Source organism: Anopheles arabiensis, chromosome X (assembly GCF_016920715.1).
Source record: "Anopheles arabiensis isolate DONGOLA chromosome X, AaraD3, whole genome shotgun sequence".
Lineage (NCBI taxonomy): Eukaryota > Metazoa > Arthropoda > Insecta > Diptera > Culicidae > Anopheles > Anopheles arabiensis.
The window spans coordinates 8,542,156-8,569,424 of record NC_053519.1 but is presented as its reverse complement, the minus strand read 5'-3'; the positions used below and the strand labels follow the sequence as shown (position 1 = coordinate 8,569,424).

The 27,269-nt window shown below is 50.3% G+C and overlaps 1 protein-coding gene across 1 annotated transcript in view; it reads right to left on the bottom strand.

Annotated features, from left to right (window-relative positions):
* LOC120906025 (otoferlin-like) overlaps positions 1-26,342 on the bottom strand; it is a 32,259-nt gene extending 5,917 nt beyond the window's left edge. Inside the window, exons 1-17 of the mRNA XM_040317426.1 lie at positions 25,380-26,342; positions 19,042-19,635; positions 18,528-18,586; positions 15,262-15,448; positions 15,027-15,094; positions 14,140-14,678; positions 13,935-14,108; positions 11,161-11,344; positions 11,009-11,071; positions 10,442-10,526; positions 9,762-9,918; positions 9,513-9,699; positions 9,034-9,406; positions 7,046-7,258; positions 3,611-6,413; positions 1,942-2,188; positions 1,624-1,874 (exon numbers count right to left, since the gene is read on the bottom strand). Coding sequence (XP_040173360.1) covers positions 1,624-1,874; positions 1,942-2,188; positions 3,611-6,413; positions 7,046-7,258; positions 9,034-9,406; positions 9,513-9,699; positions 9,762-9,918; positions 10,442-10,526; positions 11,009-11,071; positions 11,161-11,344; positions 13,935-14,108; positions 14,140-14,678; positions 15,027-15,094; positions 15,262-15,448; positions 18,528-18,586; positions 19,042-19,120 — 5,669 coding nt within the window. The 5' untranslated portion in view covers positions 19,121-19,635; positions 25,380-26,342. The remainder of the gene's footprint in view (positions 1-1,623; positions 1,875-1,941; positions 2,189-3,610; positions 6,414-7,045; positions 7,259-9,033; positions 9,407-9,512; positions 9,700-9,761; positions 9,919-10,441; positions 10,527-11,008; positions 11,072-11,160; positions 11,345-13,934; positions 14,109-14,139; positions 14,679-15,026; positions 15,095-15,261; positions 15,449-18,527; positions 18,587-19,041; positions 19,636-25,379) is intronic.
* Between the last annotated feature and the right edge of the window lie 927 nt (positions 26,343-27,269).

Sequence of the window (27,269 nt, the reverse complement as noted above, 5' to 3'; positions counted from 1 at the left end):
ATAATTTCAGTTCTAATCCGTAACTTCTTCATCTAGATCGGGCACAACACCGTAAGCCACTGCCGGTACTGAGAATGGCAGTTCGAAAAACCATTACCATGAAAGGTTTTAACATCACAAGGTAAGGGAGGAATGAGAGACACAAGGAAGCGGAATGAGATAGCAAGAGGAAGGACAAATCTAGTAGCAACACCCAACCCGTATCCTTCCTCCAAGTTTATTGAAATGAAAGGAGGGAAGAGACAAAAAAAAAACATCAAAACGTTCCGAAGAATTCCTACATCCAGGCATCACAGACAGAGTCGTAAGATTCCACAGTTGAGATTGCTCAACATTAAGCAAGAGCATGGTTTCAGTCGGTTTTATTTTGCCAAGAAGCTTAGCAATCGATTTATGCACAGTTATGCAGGCATGCTACTATCAAAATGTAATAAATAAAATTAAAAAAACAGACACACATACACACAGGATTCACGACTATAAAATCCCAAAATTGTAAGTTCCTGTTGGAATGTTTTCGGCTTCCCTTTTTCCACGACCGATCCAAACCGCAAGCTTTACACACTATTTTGACCGATATTTCTTCGAGAAAAAGGTCACCGACAGAGAAAAAAAAAAGGTTTCCACCCACCATGCTCTATCACTGCCGGGTTACATTCCATTGTTTGGGAATTGAGAACATTCGCATCGGGTCCCACAAGCCATGTCCCGTCAGGGCAGCAAAAGCTTGGGGAGAAAATCTTCTTCCCGTGAAGCATGTCATGGCATTGCATGGCTTGAGCATGCAGGAATGGTGGTACCAAATGTAAAAGAAATGTGGACGTGGGGGGGGGGGGACAAAAATTTCAAAAACACAAAGCCACCGCACAACCCCCACCGCTGGAGCATCAAAACCGAGAGTGCGTTTGCATTTTGCGTAGGCCCGATTGGATTGGATGGGTGAAAGGGATTTTCCAAAAAAATGTCATGGAAGCACCACATTTTAGAAATCCACATCCGGGCGGCTGCAGACGAAAGGCAACGTACAGTTCAAGCCAAAACACAACAGCCAGATATTCCATTCGGCCATAAGGGTGCGTTGCTGACAGCGGCACGGACAGCACACGCCTTGCAGTGCTGCACCGGCACAGCGAGGACATGGAGGCGAAATACGATCTCATTAAATTGAACAGCTGCCTGGGGAACAATAGGAATGGTCATGTTACCCGCAGCTGTAGTAACATCAATTAATATTGAGGCTAGAAAACCGGCACTTCTGAGGCGTAGAAAACAAGCAGAGCAGGAGGGGAGAATTGGATTTTGGAAAGCTACGAATAGAATTTCATTGGAGCACGACGATAAGATGAGCTTACGCGGAACGCTCGGGATATTTGGGAGCATTAGAAAGGGGAGGATGTTTGGTTCGAGCGTGCCCTGAACCCTTTCACCTCGCAGATGTTGAGCACAAATCCTCAGGGACTAATAAGTTCTCACTTTCTGTGAGCCTTTTTTATCCCAATCGAAGGAAAAGCTTAGAAAATGGTTCTCCAGAGTGGATCTTACTTCCATAGAGGACGCCCAGCATGTGTCTCCTGCTTGCCTAGATATCGCTTCCCCCAGAAAAAAAACCCCGCTGTTACCTACCCCTTCACGTAGATGTCGGACATCTTTTCGCCGGTGAAGAAGGCATCGTCCTCCAGCACGACGTCGTCCGTGTTCCAGATCACCACGCGCAGCTCGTACGACTTCGGCTTGCGGGGCGAGATGTCGACCGGTGGCCCCGGCAGCGGCATGTCCATCGGGAACATGTCGACCCACATCTCCAGCTTGCCCTGCTCGATGCCCGGCTTGTCGCTGTTGTACAGCGACCGCGCCTCGATGTGCTCCGGCACGATCTATGGAGTGAAAGTGAAAGGTATGGCCGTTCGGTTCGGAAATGATTGCGGCGTGCTAGCACCTTACCTTGCAGCCGACGCGCGGCATCTCCTCCCAGCGGTGCAGCACCGCCAGCGCCAGATGCTCGTCCCGGTACTTGATCGAGGTCGGGCTGGACCAGGTCTGGATCTCCTCGCTCGTGAACAGAAAGCAGCAGCGCCCGATCGTGACGCGGTCCTGCAGGTACTGCGGTGCCTCCAGCTTGTTGTCCTTGCACAGCTTCGACAGGATCTGGGTCGGCTTCATCGGATCGCGCCAGATGTTGTAGCCGGAGCTGCGGAGAAGGGATAGAAGAGATCGGTTAGCATCCCAACAACTCCCAACGACAAATGCAAGAAGTGAATGGGAGAAATAAGGTTTTCTCCGATTTTTTTCTGGAATCGATTCGGGATGGTAGGTCCGGAATCATTCAGATCCTGAATTGGTATCGCTACCTCAATCGGCTCCGTATTTGGAATCTAATTTGGTGCCGGATCCGGATCCTGAATTGGAATCGCTTCCGGAATCGGATTCGGCGCTAGATTCAGATCCTGAATTGGTATCACTTCCAGAATTGCTTCCAGAATTGGATCCAGATTTGGATTTAGAATCGGATTTTGTGCAGGATTCGGATTCTGAATTGAAATCGCTTCCAGAATTGGATCCAGAATTCGGATCGTGAGTTGAAATCGCTTCAGGAAATGGCTTAATCGGTTCCGGAATCGGATTTCGGAGCCGAATTCGGATCCTTTATTGCTTTGCTCCAATATCTTCCGGAATCGGAATCCAAAACGCCTTGAGATGATCTCCAGAACTAGAATCAGATTTAGATCCGGAATAGGAATCGGTTCTGGTATCAGGTCCAAAAGCGGCTCTGGAATCCGAATCAGCTCGGGAACCGAAATCCGGAGCTGGAACTGGAACCGATTGCTGAATCTGAATCGGCATCGGAATTTGGATAGACTTCGAAATCGGAATAGGCTGCAGAATCGGTATCGACTCCGTAGTTAGAACCGGAATCGGCTCTTGAAACTGAATTAACACCGGAATCGAAATCGACTCCAGAATAACAAAACTGAATCGACTCCGAAATCTGAATCCAAACATGAAGTCGTGTAGTTCCGATTCGGAATCGGTATTTTCTTTTGAATCGGAATCGAAATTGATTTGGGATCAGCTCCAGAACCAGAATCCAACTCACCTCCCGAATCGGAATAGAATCCGGGATCGAAATTGGCTTCAGAAACAGAATCAGTTCCAGAATAGGAATCGGTTCCGGAATCGAAATCGACTCCGAGATCAGAACCAAAATCGGCTCCTGAAGCGGACTCAGCTGCGGAATCGATTCTGACATCGTAATTGGATTCGGAATCAGAATCAGCTCTGGATTCGGAATAAACTCCAAAGTCGAAATCAACTCCAGAATCGGTATCCAAACTTCAAAATACGCGATTTTAAGTTTTTCCGAGTCGAAACCGGTATTTTCTCTGGAATTGGATTGATTTAGAGACTTGGGATCAGCTCCGAAACAAGAATTGGATTCAACTCCGGAATCAACTCAGGACTCTGGACTCTGAAGTTGAAACCGGAATCGGCTCCGGAATCGAAATCTGGACTTGTAATTCGGAATTCAAACACGAAATCGGGTAGTTCCTGGATCCGTACTCCCACCACACCAAAAACACACACTCACACAAACACCTTCCCCTCTACTTACTCTTCGTAGCGCATGGAGATGCCGCACATGGCCCGGTGCCGGCTGTAGAACCGATTCTCCAGGTCGATCTTCGTCTCCCCGATCAGGTCGTCCGAGCCGACCAGATCCCAGTCGAAGATCTGCACCGTCAGCATCGAGTCCTGCGGGAACGTCGCCTCGATCTCGAAGCACTTGCCGAACACCGGGTTCAGCTGCTTGCTGACGTAGTTGTCCTTGTCCGACACGCGCTTGCTGCCGAGCTGCAGCACCACGTACGGGTCGGCCTTCCCGTTCAGGTCCATCGGGTGCAGATCGGTCGCCTTCACCACGTACACGCGCACCAGCACGTGGATCGGATCGTTCAGCGGCAGGGTCGGCGCGAACGCCGGCTCCATGCCCTTCTCGATCGGCAGCCGGTACACCTTGATCGCGCCCTTGAAGAAGCCGACGATGCGCGTCTCGTCCTCCGTGCTGTCGCCCGTCTTCTTGCCCCGGTAGAGCGGGAACGAGTGGAGCCACTCGCGGAACTGCCCGTACTCGTACACCGACTCCAGCTCGCTCGGGTAGATCTGGCAGGTGGCGACGCGCGGATTGGGCGGCTTCTTCGGCGCTGCCGCCTTCGGGCTCAGCTTCGACACGAGCCGGGACGTCTTGACGCCGAGCTTCTTGCCGCCGTCGCCCGAGCCGCCCGGCTCCGCGCCCCCCATCGCTCCCGCCCCGCCCACGCCTCCGCCACCGGCGCCGGCACCCGCTCCACCGGCTGCGCCACCCTTGGCCGACTCGATCAGCCGCTCGTACGACAGGAAGTACTTCGTCCACCAGTCCTTGCTCGACCCATCGTCATCGTCGTCCCCGTCCTGGCCCGCCCCCTCCTGCCCCTCGAAGCCGGCCCCCGGCGCACCGTCCGCGCCCTTGCGCTTCGTCCGCTTGCCCGCCCTGCCGGCCCCACCCCCACCCGCCCCCTTGGCAACGCAAGCCGCCCCGTACAGGGTGAGGCTGTCGCCCGACCACGAGTCGCCCGGCATGCCTCCCTCGGGCAGCGCGTTGCCACCGGCGTCCGTGCGCCGCCGGGCCAGCACTAGCTGCCCGTCCTGGTTGTACCGCTTCGGGTCCTCCTTCGGCAGCGCCCGGTGCATGTACCGGTGGATCGAGGTGATCTGGTGCGTGCCGACGAGTGTGTACCGCCCGAACGACCGGCAGTCGACCGCGCGGATCGTGATCGGGGGCGCGTACCGCTCCTCGACCGGCAGGTCCAGGTCGAAGAACTTGAGCATGCTGGCAAAGTTGGGATTCTTTTTCGCGTTCTGCACGATGCTCGAGTTGAGGATGCGGCCGGAACACTCGATGTCGATGCGCGGCTTGTCCACCGTCATGAAGTGGACGCGCTTCAGGTCGCGCAGCCCCCAGAACAGCACCTCGATGCGGAACCGGGCCAGATTCGGCCGCACCTCCTGCGGCACCGGCAGGATGGCAAGCGTCGGTTGCGGTGTGTGGTCGCTGCCGCCGCCGCTGCTGCTGCACGCGACGTACTTCGGGTCGGACAGGCGCGGCACGTCGTCCGAGCCGTGCTCGAGCATCTCGAACGCGGCGAGCAGCTCGCCGGCCCCGTCCAGCCCGCGCGTGATCTCGAACCACTCGAGCACGGGCGTGCTGTAGTGGTGCTCGCGCAGCTTCACCCGCGGCCGGGCGATCGCGCGCCCGATAAAGTCCGACTTGCCCACCTTGTCCTGGTCGTACACGTCGATCACGATGGTGGGCGGATCGCGCCGTATCTCGTCCTTCGAGCCGTACACCGTCACCTCGTCGAACACGAGCAGCTCGTCCCAGGTCGGGCTGAGCGTCTCCTCGATCACCTGCGTCGTTTTCGCGTGCTCCGTCACGTACACGGTCGCGTACGGGTCGCTCAGCCCGGACGCGTCCGACCCGATCAGCGACCGGGCCTGGTAGATGTGGGCGCGCAGCTGAAACACGTGCCGCTCGACGTAGTGCACGGTGGTCGGTGCCGGCACGTTCACCTTTTCCGCGTTCTTCAGCTCGTGCAGCAGCTCGTAGCCCTTCGGCAGGCCGGTGTAGAAGAAGCGCTTGTGCTTGAGCGTGCCGAGCCACAGGTAGAGCGACAGCTTGGCCCGCACGTGCCACCCGGCCGGCCCCTCCGCCTGCCGGCCGGGCAGCTTGAGAAACACGGTCTGCACCTTGCCGCAGTGCACGCCCGTCTCCTCCTCGATCGTGCTGTACAGCAGGTCGCGCGCGTCCAGCCGATGGTACGCCACCCGCTTCCCGTTCGCGATCATCCACACGAACACGTCCGGCAGGGCGTGCTGCGGATCCTCCACCAGGAAGCGCAACCGCACGAGGTAGCTCTGCGCCGTCCGGTACCGTTCGCGCATCGAGCTTTTGGTGACGAGCGCGCGCAAGTTGCGCGCCATGTTGCCGATCGATTCGAGCTCGCGCTGGCACAGCTTCAGCCGCTCCTTGTCGAGCTTGGTCTTGCCCGTGCCCGGCCCGACCAGGGCGCCGCGCGTGATCGTCACGTACTTGTTGCAGCTCGAGGCGACCTCCTCCAGCACGCCGCGCAGCTTCACCTCGGCGGTCGGGTCCTCGTCCTCCAGCAGCAGGTTCGTCTCGGCCAGGCCCACCTCCAGCCGCTCGCTGATCTTCGCGATCATGTTGCTGTTGTACATGCGGCGCCGCAGGTCCGGAAACCAGGCCCGCACGTCCATGCACGGCTTGTAGTCCCAGTACGGCAGGTAGTAGTGGTTCTTGTCGTGCGAGATCGGTTTGCACGCGCTCGTCGTGCTGTTGTACGCGGTCGTATCGATCGACACTGCATGGGAGCGGACACAAAGGAGAAACATAGTTGGGAGAAGGAAAGGGAGTGACAGAAGACCCAACTAGTATTGGGTAAATCGGATTCAGATTGTTGAATCTGAATGAATCTTTGGAATTTTTAAATAAACTGAATCTCGGTTAGAAAGATTCCTGAATCTTCAAGAATGCTTGAATCTCTAAAGAATCTCAAAGGATTCATCTCTAAAACATCATAAAGCTCTAGCTTTATCTTCTCCTTGGCGTAACAACCTACTTGGTCATACCAGCCTATACAGGCATTCGAGACTGCTTGGAAAGTACCTCGGAGCCGTATAGTTTGTATTGCTATCATACATCTTTAAAGATTCATGAATCCTTGGAGATATGTGGATTTTAATGGATGTATGAATCCCATTGATTAACTAATCTTAAGAGATTAATGAATCCTTGGAGATTAATGAATGTTTAGAGATTCAAGAATCTTTGAAGATTCATGAGTCTTTGACGATTCGTGAAGATTCAACTTGATCTTTGAAGATTCAACTCGAGATTCGAATCACTCATCACTGAAGATTCATATGAATGAATCTCATCGAAAGATTCATGAAACCCAACACTAGACACAACAGGAGCGGTACGGCCACTTACCCGGATCGTCGTCGTCGTCCATGTTGGTGGTGGCGCTCTCGTTGTGCCCGTCGAGCGAGTTACCCGCGTTGCCCATGCTCAGCTCGAAGTACACGGACCGGTCGCACACCTTCTTGTCCAGCATCGACGCCTCGAGCACGGACGCGAACAGGAAGAACCCGTCCGTCTTGCAGTAGGACGACTCGCAGATCGGTAGCGTCGGTTCCACCTCCACTGTGGAAGAAAACAAGAATTGCGGTCTTTTGAGCAACCTAAAGCTTCGCAATTGAATCGCGAATCACAAGCTTATCTTTTCGAGTTAAGCTCAAATATTTCTTCATGAAATGCATCAGAAGGAAACCCAGCTGAAGGTATTAGTTCAATCATCAGCTCAGTAAGAGCGAGCGATTGAGTCTTAAGAATTGCGATTCGTATCTTCAGTATGGGCAAAAGAGTTGCAGTGTTTTCCATTGGTCTGAATAATTGGAAAGCTTTCTGGATTTTCTGTGTCAATTAAGGATTCATTTTGGTCTGTCTTTGCTACGAAAGATAATAAAAACAACTCCAACTGGAGCTCAAAAACCAAACAACATCAAAACTGCTGAAAATGTACGATCGTTTCAATTCAGAATCACGATTCACAAATCGAACTATCGATCTTTTGACAACATTTTTTTCAACACATCACATCGTGTGATTGCAAAATTGATTCATTTTGACGATTTGAACATTTTTTTGAATCACGAGAAAGAATCATGATTCACGAAACCAAGAATGTATCTTTTGATGATACTTTGTTCATATGCCACATCATAGAAGTAACATTTGAAAATTCAATCGAATCGGCAATGTGACTCGCCAAACCAAGTTTCTCGAATTGGGCTTAAATTTACAATTGCTTTAAAAGATTTGATTCATTCGTGAAAAGTGAGTTATAGGCATCAAATATTGAATTTACAATCTGCCAAAAAATGTTCAACTTTTGGGATTTATCAAAATAGAGCCATTAAACTCTTATTCAAGATCTCTATATGAGTTACGATCCAGAATGCCTCAAAGTGTCACGATCATTGCTGCAAAATGTCATGAGTATCACGTGACGATCACTACCGAAATCAATGAACATACTCGTGGTAGCTTGATAATCATTGCTGATACTCAATGCCGAACGCAACGTACGAAAGCTTGAGTCCAACGCGATACTCTGACTGACAAGCTGATCTTAACGTTTCAAGCATAATCATGACTTTTTCTGGCTTTGCTGTCAAATGCCACCAACACTCATGACTGAAACGAAGTTCAAGTCAGCTCACGTACACAACTGTGACGATCAGGGGTGAGACTCAAACAGTTGGTGGAGTTGTAATACCCAACTCTTGGTTCATCACTTGCTCATGACATGTTCTCTTTATGATAATCATGACATTTTTCGAATATACTTGGCGTGTGGTCCCAAGCAACAAAATAAGCATGATTTCTTGCTCTGTCTGGTTTCATAGTCTATTGCGTAGATAAAGTATTTGAGTGAGAAAGCATGATCACGAGTCAGTATGATCATCGACAGAAAATGTCGCAACCAAGTGAGTGACCAAGAGTTGGCTGCACAAAATGTCACCAAGCATGTGATGGTCGCAACAGCTGTTTGAGTTTCATCTCTAATCATCACAATAGAGCTCGTGACGCTGACATGCTTTTGTTTCAATCGGATTTGAGTATGTGACGCTGACATGGATTTTGTTTGAGACAGATATTTTATGACCATGACAGTGACATTTTGCAGCACTGGTCATGATTCAATCTGGTTAAGATAAGAGTCAATGAACATCATATGAATCCCTAGTGTTTCTTGTAAATTATTTGTGAATCATTTAAATGCGTCATGATCCGCCATGTGAACACTTCATCTGCTGGTCAAAGGCTCATAAATCAAAAGATGAGTTATTTGAATCCAGCAACGAACATAGTACTCCTAGACGAGTCGTGGGTCGGCCAAACGCGCAAACACTCACCATTTTTGTCGGCGAACAGCTCCACGTTGTCGGTAATCTCCGTCCGGATCGCGATGAGCAGCCGGGCCCGGTAGCTAACGCCCTCGCCCAGGCCCGTGTTCAGGTTCGAGTGCTGGTCGAGCAGGTTGTAGTCCCGCGTCGACCCGTACAGATGCACGAACGAGGGCCCGTACGTCGGCAGGAAACCCTTCTCGCCGTCGTTCGAGATCTGCTTCAGGTCGATGTAGTGCGTGCCGATGATCGACGGCTTCATCGGGTCGGCATCGCGCAGCTGTATCTTGATGCGCTGGCACAGTGGCGGAAACATCTCGGTAAAGACGAGCTGCTCGTTCCACACCGGATTGTACGATGCCTTCTTCACGTTCGTTTTGCCCTGCATGGGACAGAGAGAAGAGAAAGAGAGAGAGAGATGGAGGTTCGGGAGTAAGAGCACTCCGGCACTCTGTCAACTGTGTCTGTCGAGGGAAAACGCCACTCACCGTCAGCCCGGCGAACGACACCTGCACGTACGGGTTGACCAGATCCTTCGTCTCGCCGGTGAACGCCCGCTTCACGTTCGCCATGATGGACGAGTTCATGCGCGGCAACCCGTCCGCCCGGTACACCTTCACGATGAACTTTGCCCGCTGCCGCTCGATCGGCACACCGTCCGGGAGCAGTAGGTTCCTGTCATAAAAGGTAAAAGCCGATGGTAGGCAGTCCAGGCTTGGTCTCTAAACGCTACTTACGCTTCGATGTCGTCCGGGTCCTTCTCCGATTTGGGCGGCACCTTCACCGTGTCGCCCTTGCCGATGATGCCGACGTCACACTTGAGGTAACCCTTCGGGCCCGCCGCAAAGTCCTCCGGATCGGACAGCAGGGCCCACTTGTGATAGAACTGATGATCTGGGTCGGCCGGTGGAAGTCGTGATCGGAGTGCAGCACAAAGTAACACACAGTAACACAAACGAGCGCGCATTAGAATGAGCACCGGGGAAAAGACCGAAGATGCGTTCGGTTTTTTTTTTGTGGTGACAACAATGACTCACAACATCGAGAAAAGAGAAGAGTTGGAGGGTTTGTTTTGGTTGTTTGGTGATGGAAAACAGATTGGACAAGGAGTGCCGGGAAATTGAGAAGAAGTGGGCAGAGGGAGAAGGGTGCCAAAAGCGAGCAAGTGCCGAAAGCAGGTTGGTTAGTGAGTAACGAAAGCAACACAGAGGTTCAGGAAACATCGGGAAACAGAGCAGAAAGAACAGGCAGTACATGAGAAGGAAGGCACACGAAAATAGTGAACGAGATGCAAGGAAGAGAGAGAGAGAGATAGAGACAAAGATAGAGATAGAGAGAGTGGATGTTGCTTTCGTGTTTTGGAATAGTCGTACAGGTATGAATTTGAAAGAATTTGAAAATAAAAGAAGGTAGCTACCGGGCGCATCGTAGACTGTTTTGAGATCGATTTTGAACGAGCCCACCACCGTTCCGGAGCGCATGAACTTGCGCGAATGGATGACCTGTCAAACATGGAGGAGGAGGGGGCGGAATGAAGCGAATGAATGCGTTGCAGTTGGGGCGAAGCTAATCGAAACGGTCCGATTATCGCGAATCCAGCGATTGGGATTCGAGCAATCGGGCGCTGCTTACTGTTCAATGTACAATGTTTGCGGAGGCATTTGCAAGAAACTAATGAAGAAGCGCCATCTCTAGGCAAATGCATGTGTGAACATCTAGCTGCCCCTGTTGACCCACGTATGCCCCTGCCTGCGGGAAGGAGGAAGTCAAACGAAACGTTACGAAAGACGCTCACACTATTCAAACGACACAAATGCGTCAGTTGAATTACAAGCACGTGGCAATGTGCGTCTCAGGCTCATTCGTTGGACATCTTCCTTCGCCCTGCAGCATGCCGCGACCGTCACTGGCCCAGCTACAGCTACTCACCCAGCCCCCAAACCGAGCTGCCCTAAACAAACCAATTCAATGGTCCACTACTTACGGAAAGTGTGATGATCTTGTCGAACAGCATCACCGGCGGCATGTGAAAGTCGAACACAAAGTACTGGGAAGGACGCAACGAATGCAACGGAGGTGCGGGAGAAGAAAGAGTAAGATTAAGATCCTGGAAAAGCACACAGTATCCCACAGTACCTCGTTGTAGTACGGGCAGTTGGTGCTCTCCTTCACGCTGGTGTACTTCTTCTGGTCCCCGACCTGGATGCAGACGACCGGGTCCATGTTCAGGCCGGGCAGCTGGCGGGCCTCGATGACGGTAACGCAGACCTGAAAGTCCTGTGACTTGAGGTGGTCGTTCCCTTTCGCCAGGCTCTTGATTCTGTCGATGGGCACGCGGAAAAGCAAACAGTAAGTAAGGCAAGGCCGGCATGGCTGTCAGCTTAGCAAAATGGCACCCGGGGACCGGGCTAAACGCAATCCAATTAATCCCATCGAAAACTGGCGAGCAAAACCCTCGGGCCGCTTGTCTGCCCGCAAGCCGTCCTCCTTTCATTAGGTGCATTAGGATTAATGCTGCTCCTTGGCGCCCGTAGGATGTGCGCGTGGTTCGGAAGGCACGCTTCGCCCCATCCCGCCACTTGTGCGCCGGGGAATGAGCGAGTGAAAGAAAACAAAACCTCAAACGTCATCTTGAAGCCTAGGCACGGCGCTATCTATTCACTTGGAGCGGCACCGCTAATTGAATAGCTCCATTCGTGCAAAAGCACAGACAGGCATTACAAAGCAAAGCGTAATTGTAGGGTTTGTGCTATGGATGCTATGACGCGATGTTTGCGTTATTTGTTTCTTTGTCTTGCGAGGAAAATCTCGCTCGTCATAGCAAACGGCTCGCCTTCGTAATGAATTAATTGGATGCGTCGTGCTGCAACTAGTGATGGGCACATTGATTCAGAGCGAGCGAAGAGTGAGTGAAGTCTTGGGTATGATTTGGGTCACTCGTGAGCAGTGCTGCAAAATTTCATGAGTATCAGTCATGAGATGTTCACCAACGAAAACAATGAACATATCCGATGTAGCTTGATGCTCATTGCTGATAGTCATTAAAAGACTAATGACATGCTGAACACGACATGTGAATTCTTGAGTATAACGCGATACTCTGACTGACAAGGTTAGCTCAATGCCGGCGCAAGCATAATCATGATTTTTTCTGCTGTGAACAGTGCTGCCAAATGCCACTGTTTCGGTCACGAACACTCATGGCTGAAACGAGGCTCAAATCAGATCACGTACACAACTGAGGTGATCAGGGACGATACTCAAACAGTTCGAGAATCAATCACATGCTTGGTGACATTTTGATTAGCACCCAACTCTTGATCACTCACTTGGTCACGTCATTTTTGTCGGCGATAATCACGACATTCTTGGCGCGTGGGCTCTAGCAACAAGATGAACATGCCTTCTCCCTCTATCTGTTTTGATTTTGTGTCGGGTCAAACAGAGCGAGAAAACATGCTCATTTTGTTTCTTGGAACCACTCGCACGCACGTATCTCTCATGACTATCGTGATAATCGCCTACATAAAATGTCATGAGCAAATGACTGACCAAGAGTTGGTTGCACACAATATCACCAAGCATGTGATGGTCGCACCAACTGTTTGAGGCTCGCCTCTGATCTTCGCAGTAGAGCTCATGACGCTAAGATGATTTTGTTTCAGCCAGAATTTGTCATGACTATGTCAGTGACATTTTGCAAAATTGGTCACAGCAAAAAAAAGTCGTGACATAGTGACTGACCAAGCGATGATCACAAACATGTCATGAGCATGTATTAGTCACACCAAACCGTTCTGAGTATCACCTCTGATTATCACAATTGAGTACGTGACGTTGATATGCATTTTATTTCAGTCAGATTTTTTATGACATTGACAGTGACATTTTGCAGCACTGCTCGTGAGAGTTAAATCACTCGTGAGTGTAGTAGCTTTTTCGCGAGTTAAATCTCGATTACTAGCTCTGCAAATCACAATCATTAGTGAGTTATAACTCTTTCAATCGCAATGGCTCATTTAACTATTCTTGGTAGCTAATAACTTTCTCAAAATTAATTAAAGCATTGTTGAGTTAAATAACTCTTTGCAGTGTTTAATCTGGATGAGTCATTGAGCTCTCAGTGCCAAGTTTTGACTTTTCTTAGTGAATAATAAATCAATCATTATTCGAATTACTCTTTCGAGAGTTTAATTGAGAACAATGATCTCTTAGCTCTCAACTGTCAATGTGAATGAAATCATTCGTGAATGAAATAACTCTTTCGAGAGAATAATGTGACTGAGTTATTGAGCTCTGTTTGTTAACCTCAAAATAGTTGAGTTTAATTCAGATGAATGATTTAACTTTCTTCGGTGGCTTGTAGCTCGCTCACAGTGATTTAAATCATTGATGAGTCAAATTATTCTTTCTAGAGTTTAATTTCACTCACACCATCTAGCAACTCGTTCAAAGTGAATTGAAGCAATCGTAAGTTCTATCAGTTTAGTCCCAATGAGTCGAATCGATCTCATCCGTGTCCACTAGCAACTCTTTAATGGGGAATCAAATGATTTGTGAATCACCTACCTCTCTAGGGAGGTAAATTCTCGGAATTCTTTCATTCATTGGTTCAAGAGTTCAAGAGCTATAACTCTTTTCACTCGTTCATGAGACAACTCTCTGTATCGACTGGCATGTCTCTTTTAGTCAGTTCAATCAATTCTTGAGTTAAATCACTCTACCGAGGGTATTACCAGGATAAGGACAACCGCTCCATATCGATTCTCCCACGGTAGCTTTCCATAACTCCTAGCGAGTGAGCTGATCAATTTAATTCCCCATGCCCTCTCACTCACTCTGAACCACCATTCCCCATCACTAGGTAGCAGCTGCTACGGACCCTTCCCCGACGGCCCAGCATCACTTACTTCTTCAGCTTCTCATTAGCGGTCACATCCTCGCCGTCGCTGGACGCGTTCGAGTGGGTGCTGCACGTTTGCGATACGTTTTCGCCGCCCGCCCGCCCGTGCGTTGGGCTGTCCGCTGGTGCCGCCGCCGCCTGCCCCTCGCCCCCTCGAACCCGACCGACCGGCCGGCCGGCCCTCGCCGCCGCCCTCCGCCGCCGGTTCGGGCTGTACCCGCGTGTAGTCCGTGTCGCCGATGAGCGATTTGCCCTCGTCCTCCGTGCTGCTGGCGGTGCTTTCGCGCGACGACTGGCGCGACCGCCCGAGCCGCATGAAGTTGCGCACCGTCCGCAGCGTCACCTTCTTGTCGGCGAGCGAGCGCGCCGGCCTCACGGACGCCTCGTTGTCCGACGAGGCATGGTCGGCGGGGCCGGGTGACCGGGCCGGCGGTGCCCGTTCGCCGAGCCCCGCCGACCCGGAAGACATGACGCGCTTGATGATGTTCGGTTTCCGGTCGCCCCCGTTGCTGGTGCGGCCGGGCCGGCGCTGCCCGGCCTGACCACCGCCGGACGGGCCCGCCCCGTCCACCCCCTTGCCCTGCGTGATGCTCTTCTCCAGGTTGGCAATGTTTTGCTCGATGTTGAGCAGCATCTGCTGGTCGTCGTCGATGCTGGACTGCTGGTGGAGCGAGTGGACGACCCGGGGCGCGTAAAAGTTGCCCGACTCGTCCTCCGGACTCTGGTAGTACACGTCGAAGCTGACGTATGCCTACCCGGAGGGAGAAGAGGGAGAGAGAGAGAAAAAGGGAGAGATAAATCGCCCAATGTCAACGCCGGCAGCCCGCCTGGTACCGTTTGAGCAGCAAGGCAAAACAGCAAAACAACAGCCACTTCCAAATACTTTAATTATTTGCTTTCGAAGAAAAATGGCCCCAACCGGTTGTCAGTTGAAATGGGAACGTGTTGTTTTGCTTGGTGAACGTGGCACGTTTCTGGGTGACCCCGAACCTTTGCACTGTTTCCGTTTTGCTGCCGCACTGTCAAGCGGTACGCACGGGCCACACCGGGCGCCATATTAAAATGCCATCCGAAAAAAACCGTCGGGGCCCATCCTTACATCGATTGGCTTGTTGGACAGGTCCACCAGCCGGTCCTCTATCCGCAGCCGGCCCTCGTGGATGAGTGCTGTCGGTGGGGGTGGGGGAGGGCGTTCGAGAGCAAACAGGAAGGCGAAGCGCGCCCGTAATTAGTATTAAATTGTATTTCAGCAGCACGGCGAAAGCTCCGCCGGAGCCACATCCGGCTGGAGAAAGGGGGAACGGTTGGAAGGAGGGAGGACAAATTAAATTTACCTTGCGCTAGCATGACGAATCGGCCGATAATTTTCGTGCTGCTGGTAATGCTGCCGCGGCTCGAGGGCGTCCCGGAGCCTGACACGCCGATCGCCGTCTTGAGCAGGATCTTGGTCGTCTGCTGCCGCAGCTCGACCGTTATCGTTTCCGTCTCGTCCGCGGCCCGGGCGAGCGGCCAAATGAAGCTCTAAACACACACACATACACACACAGACACACAGAGAGATAGAGAGAAAAATGGAAAAATCCCGATCGGGACAAATGATTAGATTCCTGTGAGGTGGGGCTTTTTTGTGCTGTTACAGGCGGGTATGTTGACATTCTCGGTTTTTATCGCCATCGCTGTCGTCGGCGGCAGAGCTGACCGGTGAAAGCTTTCCCAGAACAAAGGTGGCCTGGAGGGGGGAGCATAAAAATATAATTTTTCCCAGGCGAAGGATGTAATGGAACCGCACCGATGAAAGCCACCGGCTCTAATTGCGATGAGCAATGCCGGCAGCGTGCGACACACTGAAAAAGGTACGACGGGATGTCACAAGAGGTACCATCGGAGGCGGGAGGGAGGGGGAAGCGGGAGATGGAGCCTTTTTCCCCGGGTGTAAAAATATCCACCGGAAAGGGCTCCATTTCCTTTTCCAGCAGCAGCAGCAGCAGCGTTACACATTGCGCCCGAACCCGAAAGGTTAGCGTTTGGGTCGTCATTGCGGTACACACAGTGGGAGCAATTGCTGTAAGTGTACCCTTTTTTACGACTTTTAGATGGCAACCGTTACTGGTTCCATTTTACCGGCCTGGGCTACCGGGAGCCTTTGTGGATAGAGCGGTAGACGGGCAAGACCCGGCTCCTGCAAGACCGGACGTGGATCGTTTCCCATCCGGCGAGACCGTTTCTGTGTACACGGGGAGGTAAATCTGGGGAAGTCTTTTTAAATGGTTAATGTCAAAGAAGAATAAGCTGAAGGATGTTATATACCCCATTTGCTTTTTGAGATTCTGAGGAGAAAAATCTGTTACATCATCTGATCGGATGCAATCTTCCTATTTTTATTATTCAATTGATGAACTTTGAAGTTCAAAACGTTACGACCCTGTGCCTCAATTTTGAAATTATGATGCCCACTGTGCTACAGGATAACTAAAGGAAATGGTCAATTTGGGTTTTTTTGCCGGTTAAACGGCATTGCGCTAGGAGTCACAAAATTGTCAATAAATAAGTTATTAATGTAACTACAGGGGGTTTTCAAGCACTTTTCCAAGGATCCAAGGATCCAAGGATTTCCAACTTATTTTTGAATATGTTCCCTTACTCCGAAAAACCGAAAATGTTAAATGTTGGCTACAGTAGAATATCAAAATATTTGTGAAGCGGTCGTAACAGCCTGATGAAATCCTTGTCAGGTGCTCTAGGCCTTCAGAGTACACCACTTCAACATGAGGGAATACATTTTCTGTTACATTTCCGTAAAGGTCAAATCTCACATGTCACATTTTCCTGGTTCAACATTGCTGTCAGTGACATTGTATCATTATTTTTTGGTCCCTTCTCATCAGCTTCGTGTGCTTTTGGCGACCGAAGTTATGGCTAATGCCATTGCCCGAAACAAACAAAAACCATCATGTGTCGAAAGCGTTACTTGTGCTCTTTACTTTGTGCGGCAAGTCACTGTGCGGCAAGTCGTTTGGTTTGGGGGAATTTATGAAGCGTCTGAACGTCTCACCAAATGAGAAATGGGTTGAAAACGACTAATTTGACACTGAAGATGTGCACTGAAGGTCTATAAAAACCACAAACTGAAGGCTTTGTTGTATGAGGATCTATCCAGATTAGTGATGGGTAGAGTTGGTAAAAATACGGAGCCGACTTCAATTCTACTCTGGAAGTTCCAGAACCGCCCAGAATCGTCTGGAGTTCCGGAGTTGAAGTCATCCGAAGTTGAAGGAAGTCGAAGTCAGAGCCGGTTTCATCAGAGCCAGACGGACTCTAGGCTACTCCAATTCCAGCTTGATTCTAATTCCGGCCGACTCCAATCTATTCTGACTCCGGATGATTTCAACTCCGGATATCTTCGACTCCAATTCCGACTTCAGATGACTCTGACTCCGACTCCGGACGTCTCTAGACGGCTCTGGGCAGAAGTAGTTATTCTGATTTTGCTGGAGCCAGAATCGGACTTACAATAACCGAAGTCGGCCGGAGCCGTGGATGCGCCCCAGACAGCGCTTCACTAATCCTGATGGTTGGTTCTATCCATCACTAGGGAATGAAAGATGCTTTTATTACTTCCAGCGGAAGTCGCTTCTATTCAGTTAAGAAGGTCACAAATTGGCTCGCTCTAAACACTTAATGGTCGCTTCAGAATCTAAAAACTTTTATAAATTTAAAATTTCTGTTACTTAAAGACATCTCACAGACAAACAATAATTGCTATTTTCGAAAAAAAAAAGATTCCCTCCAGCTGTATGTATGTTCTTCTTCTTTGGCTCAACAACCGATGTCGGTCAAGGCCTGCCTGTACCCACTTGTGGGCTTGGCTTTCAGTGACTAATTGATTCCCCCCCATAGCAGGATAGTCAGTCCTACGTATGGCGGCGCGGTCTATTTGGGGATTGAACCCATGACGGGCATGTTGTTAAGTCGTACGAGTTGACGACTGTACTACAAGACCGGCAATATGTATGTATGTATGTATCGGTCGACATTTACAATTCCGTATCTTCAAACGAACCGGATGCCCTCGGGGCGGATCGGGCTGCGGCTTCCGAGACGATGCTCAAAGTCAATAAATTATCCTCAATATTTCTCCCCCCCCCCCCCAACTCTGTGAAAGCTTTCGCAAAACCCAAACCCGAGCGAGCAGAAGCAGTGTTCCGATTAAAACTTTCCTAATTAATAATCTGCCCAAGTGTGCCCCAAACTTGGCAAGCGCAGAAATCAAAAGGTTAACAGTATAAACGATTGAAAGATAAATTGCGTTATCATATTTTCCATCCTCCCCTGCTCCAACACCGGTCCGTTGTGCCGTTTTGCTAGTTGATAAACTTTTCAACCAACGTTTTGCATCTGTGTATCGGTGTCATTCGTTGGGTGGGGAGGACGCATTATGGGCCCGCTGGGTGCCCGCTGCTTCTCGGCACTGTTAATCGATGTTCGACATCATTAGCGTGACGTGGGCTGCCAACCAACGGCAGGATGCGAGTCGGTATCTACGCCGCGTAACGAGCAAACAAGATACAGAGCAGAGCGGCACTGCGAAATGTGTACTTGCCTGATTGACTTCGACGAGCTCCGACCCGCAGTTCAGCTCGGTGGTCGTATGCGCAACACCTGCAGTAGACGCGTGGGAGAGATGGAAAGACACAAAAAAACAGCCGTTAATACACAGAGAATGCAATAATCGATCAAATGGAATGGTCCCGCCGCTAGTGGTGAACTATTCGTAAGCTTTTTCTTTTGTCCGCCACCAGCTCGTTGTGTAGTGGTTGAAGAGTTGAATTTCCCAATTCCCCAAGAATGGGATGTATTATAGGCACGAACCAACAAAAAAAAAACAACAAAAGCTGAATGTCGAAAGACTTCCACGACAAGGACACAAGGTACAAAGCAAAGCCCACTGGAAACTTTCCTTTTTCCTACAGGGAGGCATCCGTTTTCTCATAAAACTTTCAAACCCCAAACTTTTACCCCGCTGGCCCTTCTCCTAGCCCACGCAAAACAAAAAAATGGCACCCAACAACGGAGGTTGAACAGGTGGAAATAACCTCCCTGTGCCTGGTACTTACCCCGAAACTCGACCCGCCCGAGCAGGTTCGCCTTGGGCTTTGGCAGCTGAAACTTGTTAATTCGCACCGTCAGAGACATCTTGGGGGGCCAAAGGGTGTCTTTCGCTATTCACTTCACTTTCACTCTCTCTCTTTCTCCCTTTTGCTCGCTTACAGCCGTCCGACTTTTCGTCCGACGATTCTAGCAAACCTCCAGCCAGCTGGTAAGTCGTCCTGTCGCGGCACTGGTAGCGCAAACTTTCCGCCAGAAACTATGGCCACTAATTGTCCATTGCTGTTGGTGCTGTGGTTGGGGGTAAGTGCACAAACGGGAGGAGGGTGGGGGGGGAACGTTCCGCACACAGGCACACACAGGCAGTTGTCTATACGGAGCGGGCACCTGCCTCTCCCCAGGCGTTGGTGATATGTTGGCGAAGAGTTAAAGCTTTGGTTGTGCACGGGCGGCCATGTCGCGCAGGTGGTAATTGCACTGGGGGTTGGGTGAAGCGGGCGCGGTTGATTTACGCCGGTGCTGGAATTAAGCAATCGGTGCGATGCGATGACATCCCTTTTTGCAGGGGGGGTGGTCCTCTGTCCTATCTCCTGAATAGGGCGCTGTGAAGAAGATTGAAGAGTTACAGAGAATTAATGGAAGAAGACATGGTTCGCTGGTGTGCAAATGTTGTTGGATGAAATGGAACAGCAGAAAAATAACTTTCCCCAATTGAAAATAAATCATTTTCGAGAAGCACGTAGCTCCATTTCTTTTTTTTATTTTTTCGTTGGAGCATTGGGCTTCTGCTTCCAGCTCTGTGAACATTTCCACAAAATCTAATTCAAGTACAACGCGTGCAACAAGCGAACGGTAATCAATTTAATACATTCACATTCACAGTCCGCTGGAGAACCCTCCCCCTCTTTATCTCTCTGTCTCTCTCTCTCCCCACGCTTTTGCTTCTAGGAACTCCCCCAAGAACTCCCCAGGAGACAAGTTGGAAGTTTGCAGATAAACGTCAGAAAAATTCTACCCACGTGTTTGGCACCGCTCATATCACCTTTCATATCTCATAAATTCTGCCCCGGTACCGAGCTATACGGAAACGTGATTAAATCGTGCTTAGTATGAGCACACATGCACATAAGCACACGTTTGTAAAAAAAGAAGAAAAAAAAGCCTTTCGCCGAAAACTGGGCGCACTGGGCAAAGCTGGGCCCAATGTTGGCTGGAGCAAACCGTCCACGGGTACGAACGACCCCTCACAGACACACATACTCTACGAAAAAGGACATTTCTTCCCCTCCCCCTCCCTCCCTCCCTCCCTCCCTCCCTCCCGCATCAGCCTCAGTGTAAACGAGTAATTGAGTTTTCAGCCAACTTCATTTCGGCTGTAAAATATACAGAAAAGCAAAACCCGTGCGGTAGATAGCGAAAAAGGGACACTTTACGTGACGTCCCACAAGAACACACGTGGCCACACACAATGTAACACACGGCCTGGTGTAGTAGAACGTGACATGTCACCGTCTCGGACAGATACACACACACTAACACTACCACGAACTGCTGGCTTGGGGCTTGGGAAAAGGTCGAAAGCGAAAGGTCGAGCGAGTGTCGACAGGGGCGGTAGGTGATGACCCCGAACGAGTATGGTGTGTCATTAAAGTGCGAGCGCTGCCTGTACTTGATCAAATTTGCCTTTCCAACATTCACACACACACACACACACACACACACATACACACCCGCACACGGCAGCCCATCATTATCCTTCCCTGCCCTCTGACCCGCTGGCCTGGTGGCTAACTGATGGAAGCCTCGGCATCCTTCCCGGAGGCGGCACTCCAGCAGCTAATCCACTGGATCGAAATTGGATCGCTCCGGCCCTGGCCGAGACTTCTCCGGGCCGGGCCTTCAAAACCAAAATGTCACCGCCCCATCTCCTTCGCGTAATCCTGTGCGCAAATAAAACATCAATGCGGTAAATTGCGTAGGCTGCCCGACGACTTCCCGGCTTCAATCACCCTTGCGCCATAAAAATAACTCCCCCTCCCCCCCCCCCCGCAGAAACCCTTTTCTCCCGAACGGCACGGGTGTGAGATGTTATCGTTTTGCTGGCCCTTTCCCCTAGCGACCACCCGACCCGGTTGGTTGTTGTTCCTTTCGGGCCGTCCAGGAAGCAAGGCGGCAGCCTCTACTAATGGACTCATTTTATTTACACAGATGAGTACAATTGAGCACGTTAAAAGAAACGGCCCCCGGGTCCGTGCTGGCCCACGAGACAAGTGCTGGCCCTTCTTGCCGCCTCGGTCGGCGTCCCCGGTCCAGCTGCGCAACACAATCAAAGGTCCGATTGTTTGGCATCCTTCGCAGCACTGCTCTGCCGGGCGCGGGGCAGGAAGTTGTCCGAGCGGACGTGTTTGTGCTGCCGTCATCTTCCGGGGACTTGGGGGTGTGGGGGGGAGGGGGGAGGGGGGAGGTTTAAAAGACGTCAGACGGGAAGTTGGAAAAATAAAACTATATGTATCTTGCAAACGCTTCTCTTTGCTTGCATTCTTTTTTTTTTTTTGCACTCTTCACTTCAGTTTTTTTCTTTTTTTTTTTGCAGCGCTGTGTGAAACCCTTTGTCACTGCACACTGATCCCCTCTCCCAGACCCTGCTGGGGCGACCTTTGGCACACGCCACAGCAGGCCATCTCATATGGTTTTTATGGAGACTAATCTTTTCACCCAACCGGGTTGGCGGGGACGGGGGCTGGAGAGCGCTTTAGTCAGTCAAGACGGGCGGGACGGCCTGGGTCGGCAAGAGGGAAGCTTTTCGGCGAAAGACCAGAGGGATTGTATGTAGGTTAAGCTGCTGACGTTTTTTTTTCTCGCTTCCTCATCCGCTGACAACAAACAAACAACGAAGGCAACAACAGAAAAAAAGGAACGCGACAGAGCTTGTTTGTTTGTTCTAAAAATTCTACCCATTGTAAAAGCAAGCGGCGGATGCGCATCCCCGTATTTTCCATTTTTATGCACATCAACAGCAGCAGCAGCAGCAGCACTCTTCTCATATGCGGCAAATCGAGAAGAGGTAACACTGTACTGTGCAAGAGCGCACTCACTGCGGGAGCGGCACGGAGGTGAGCCCACTTGACAAGCTGCTCCACACGCTCCCACAGACACACACACAACCACCGCACATGTAGTGCCGCAGAGAGAGAAAGAGAGAGCGCACGCCGAGGGATGCGAGAGTTCAGCCGCAGCAGCAGGGCTGAAGAGTCCTTTCGGATGGAGGCGCGCGCGCTACAGGTAGAGTTCGGCGTTCGCTCGCCTCTTCGGTCGCCGTTCGGCGTGTTGCCGTCGTCGTCGTCGTCGTCGTTTTACCGCAGTAAACGGTGGCTCTCGAGTGCGCGTGTGTGTTTACCGGCTGCGATTGGGATGATAATTGCTGGCAGTGGTAGCAGCAGCAGCAAAATAAAGCACCAATGGCTCTGTTCCACGTCCTTCCCCTCCGATTAAAAGTACTCCCAGCACCGCGGTGCACACACCCACACACCGGCATCGGCCGAATCTTTCCGCAATCAATAATAACGGAATAGAGGTTCAGCTCGAGCCGCCTGAGTTATTTATTCACCTTTAGGGCACCACCACCACCACGTACCGTGTCAGCTAACGTGTTGCTCGTTCGTGTAGCGATCGGTAAGCAGGTGGTGTATACATTGGCGTACACACTGCTGCTCTCGCAGCCGGATCGATGTCCCCCGCTGCCTGCTGTACAGCCGGGACCAGTTGAATGCTGCTGCTGTTGCTACTGCTGCTGCTCTGTGTGCGAATTTGTTGATTGTGTACGTACAAACGCGCGCGTGCCTTGTTACCGCCTTGTTGCCACGCTCTCAGTTTGACAGATCTCGTCGCGTCCATTCATGCGTTAGCATCCGGATGTGACACGACCGTGCCGTTCGAGCCATTCTGCGGCATCCACATTCCTAGCGCAGCCTGCAATAGGCACACACACACCCAGAGACATTGAAATTGCCATCTACCCACTGCAGCATTCGGTGCTCGTGCACGACCGCAGCAGAGAGGCTTGGGACGCTGTGGACTCGGTAGAGGACCCAGCGGGTTCACCTGCGCCCCGAAAAATACAGAAGCACACACACACACACACACACACACACACACACACACACACACACACACACACACACACACACACACACACACACACACACACACACACAGCCAACACCACCCACCGAAACAACGGGCTTCCACGAATTCTCTAGCTCTTTGTTCTCGGTTGTTGCGCGTTTTTTTTTAGGGGGTTCCGGGGGATGCTTGTCTTTCCCGACCTGCCGGTACAAAAGTCGATGACAAATGCCAAAGTCAGGCAAAAAGGTGCAATTTGCCTTCAACTTCTTCTCGTTGCAGGGACGAGAAGAAGCGCACGGTTAGCCAAGTTTTGAGGCACTGTGGGGTTGTTTTATTTTGTTGTGCCCTTAAGCTCTAACTTTGCTGTCCTTCTGTTGCTAGTGCTCTGTCTGACCTCTTGGGTCTAGGCACTAACTTTTTGAAACAAAACAGAACAGAGGCTCTGGCGGTGTAAAAAACCTAAAACCTACGCCACAAAAGTTAAAGTCCGCAATGTTTTGCGTAAGAAAGTTTCGGTTGGTATTTCCCAATTGTTCCCCGCTCCAATCCGGTTGACATATCTTTACGCTAAAGACGGATAAAGAACGTCCGCCCAATCACTCTTCCAACCTGCCGGTGTGATAAAATCATCTCTCTGTGCGACAATGGTGATAAATGGTTGGCTCGGTCATCAAGGTGAAATGCGGAAATCCAATTCCACGCTCTTCCAAAAACAAAAAGCAATATTTCCCCAAAAAGCTGTACAAAGTGAAAACCAGACAAGCCACCAGGACAACAGGTAAAGCACGAAGAAATTGCACTGATTAATCACCTGATTTTTTTCGTTGTGGTTTTCGAGCAGTTCCAGCAGCTTCTCCAACTCCCCAAATTCCGACAGCGAATGTCCGCTGGGAAGAAGGATCGCTTTTTTATGCTCCCTTCGCCCTTGCTCTACTGCCTCCTGGTATAATTCGTACCATCTAGAGTCGATTGGGGAAAATCGTTTCGATAGCAGACGACCGCCTCCCCGTGCGACTGGTTTTCAATTTTCGTTTTTTGCCAATTTCTCATTTACCGCGTAGCCGCGAACGCTTCAAAAGCAAGGATCGGGATAATTTAATTTACCAAAAAAAAAAAAAGCGAGATGAAGAAGCTTGTAAATAATATGGCCATGGGTCAATCTAGTGGGGTGCTCACCAGCAAAATAAATCTATCCACCCCAAAAAGCATCATTCGCATTTAAAGACACACACACACACATACACTCACCAAGCAAGTGAAGGATCTGCAGGGAGTCGAACTTTCCACCATTATCCTGCGTTAAGGATCAAATTAAATGCGAAGCGTCGGGAGAAGCCACGTGCGCGCTTTGCAGGCACCTCATTAAAGCGAGGTGGAGAACGTGGCAGAGTTCAAACTCCCAAATCGCCACAAAAGAACCCTCCAATTGCCAGACGCGGTACTAAATTATGACGGTGCTTGAGTGCTAATTATAACCTTCAGGAAATACAATAAAGTTAAATAAAAAATAAAACCACCGTCCACCACAGTTCAGACCATGCCAACCAGGGTTTTTGTATTTGAGCCCCGCAAGGGCGATTTGCAAAAATTATTCACCATCAGATTAGGATGGCGCACTAGTAGCTCCCATTAGCAGGTCCACACGCACACCCAGTACAGTGGTTTCGTGTGCAGAGCGCGCGCAGACACACACACGAAGGATCGATTTGGGGCGCAACTACGGATTGTGGTTATTGAGATATTTCAATTAAAATAAAACCCCTTCTCTTTATGACCTCAAATGTTCCGTCTTTTTTTTTTGTTTAAACACCATCGTAACTGTGTTCAATCAAAAGTGGGATGATTGAAAGACTCGACATTCCTTAATCCTGAAGGGAATCCCACAATGCTGGATCCGTAATAAGGACAGCCCCAGTTGGTTTTTGATTGCAGTGGTGTCGGATTTCTTTCGACGTTCCGTTCCATCGGCTGCTCCCCAGTTCGGAATCATTTCGCAATTTCCACACAGAAACTCGTCAACCAAGCCATCCGGTTACCCCTTAACAGACCGTTTTTAGGACGCTTAAACAACTCGCGTGCGATGGAAGGAACTGGATGGATGAGATGTAGGCTACACACACACACACAGCAAGAGCGAGTGAGAGAGAGAGACAGGGCGAGAGAGTGGAGTGAGCAGGATCTAAAATTACACTACCATAGTGGCGGAATCGGTTACGCTTACCTGTTGTCGGTCGGTTGTTAACGATCCGTTTGTGTATATATATATATTTTTTCGGTTGTAGTCGCTGCGTGAATGTGTGTGTGTGCGTGTGTATATACTCCCCGGTGTTACTCACTCCTTTTGTGTGCTTTTCCAACCCTGTTTTTATTTGTTCCTGCCTACCTGGTCGGCTGCGTGCGTGGTTTTGTGTAGTTGTTTTAGTACATTTTTTGTATCGTCTGTTGGTTTTTTTTTTTGTTGTTGTAATTTTTGTGTAATTCCCTGTTGCTTCCTTCACTCTCCGTCTCTCTCTCTCTCTCTCTCTCTTTCTCTCTCTTTTTCGCTCGCTCACTTGCTTTTCCCGTGTCGTGTTTTTATTTCTTCACACGCACTTAACTTCCACAGTAACGGTCGGTTTAGGAGTGTTACCCTTTTTTCTTTCTTTTTATTTGAGTTTGAGTGTACCTTGTGTGAGTGTGTGTGTGTGTACGTGGATGTGTGTGCTTGTCTGCTGTTACTTGTGGCGCTGTTACTAACAAGTGGGGAAGTGCGAAGTGTTGCTGTTGCGCTAGCTTGAAGACGCTGTACCGTTGATTGATGCCTTTCAGCACCCCGTGCGCGGTGCGTCACCTGGTTGTTGCGTGTTTTGCTGGGTCTGGTTGATGTTTTTGTTTGCGGTTGGTCGAGTCACTGAACCTCCTCTCACTGCCACCATCACCACCACAGGTATAATACACACAGACGCACTAACCAAAACAACAGAACAACGAAAAAGGCAGACCACAGGACACACACTGTCACTCACTGCACCAGCGGAGCCGCGTCCAGGCACCAGCCATCCTCCCTGGGAGGGAAAGGACCACGCGACACGCAACGCACGGAACTGCCCTTACACACGGTAGGGGCTACCAGCAGAACCGTTTTCACCGGCACGGGCAACTTTGAAGGCGGAAGTTCCGCGTTCCTGGATGACCGCTTCGCACAACGATTCACTCAAAACTGTTCGAAGCCCGTGCGGTTCGCTTGCGTTGATGGTGTATCTGCAAGCTTTCACTGTAGTTCGTGCTCTTGTGCTCGCTCTCTCTCTCTCTCGTCATCGGGAGCTCTGTAGCTACTCCCGATAGCACCATGGGCTAGTAGTACAGAAAAAGGGTAACTACTGGGTAACTAAAATAGACGTGTTTTAGTGTGAATTGAAACACCATATTACAGACATATTAGACTTGTTTTGCTTTTGTTTCTATGGATTATGTTATCTCAGAACAATGCTATCACTTCGAATGAACTTCAAAATCTGAGAATATTACTCAAAAAGAGATATCTACGAATAAGGGAGCACACCGTGAAGTATCTCTGTTCGAATGAATGACGCCATTGGGAACATAAGACAACTGAAGAGCTCTTCAAGATGTGCTCCTTGAGACTTGCCGCAATTTTTGGAGCATTTGGAGCTCCTAGACCTATTGGACCTAAAACAGCGTTTGTAGAACCATTTACAAAGGCCGGAACCAACATACTAAACCACGCGAACGTCCGGGAGGTCACAGTCCTCAATGTCGTCTGCAAGATCCTGTCAACACAGCAAACTTCGGGGAGCGTTTGCTGCAAAGATCTTATCGGTAACAGCGATGTTGAGGTTTTTGAAGCCAGATCCTGCCCGACATCCGACGGTCGATCTGCGGTACCATAGAACGCTCTGCGATATGGAAGAGCATGTAGAAGAACCAAGGAATTTCTTGAAAAGTGTGAGCTCTTATATCTTGAGCCGATTGTTACTGAAGGTTGATGTTAATACTAAGCACTCAATTGTCATCCTTATGTTCACCAACCCCACTAGCAAAATTCGAAAACTATCATGAGCCTGCACATTTCGGAACTTCTGGAATCTCTCTTCAAGAACTCTTCAGAATG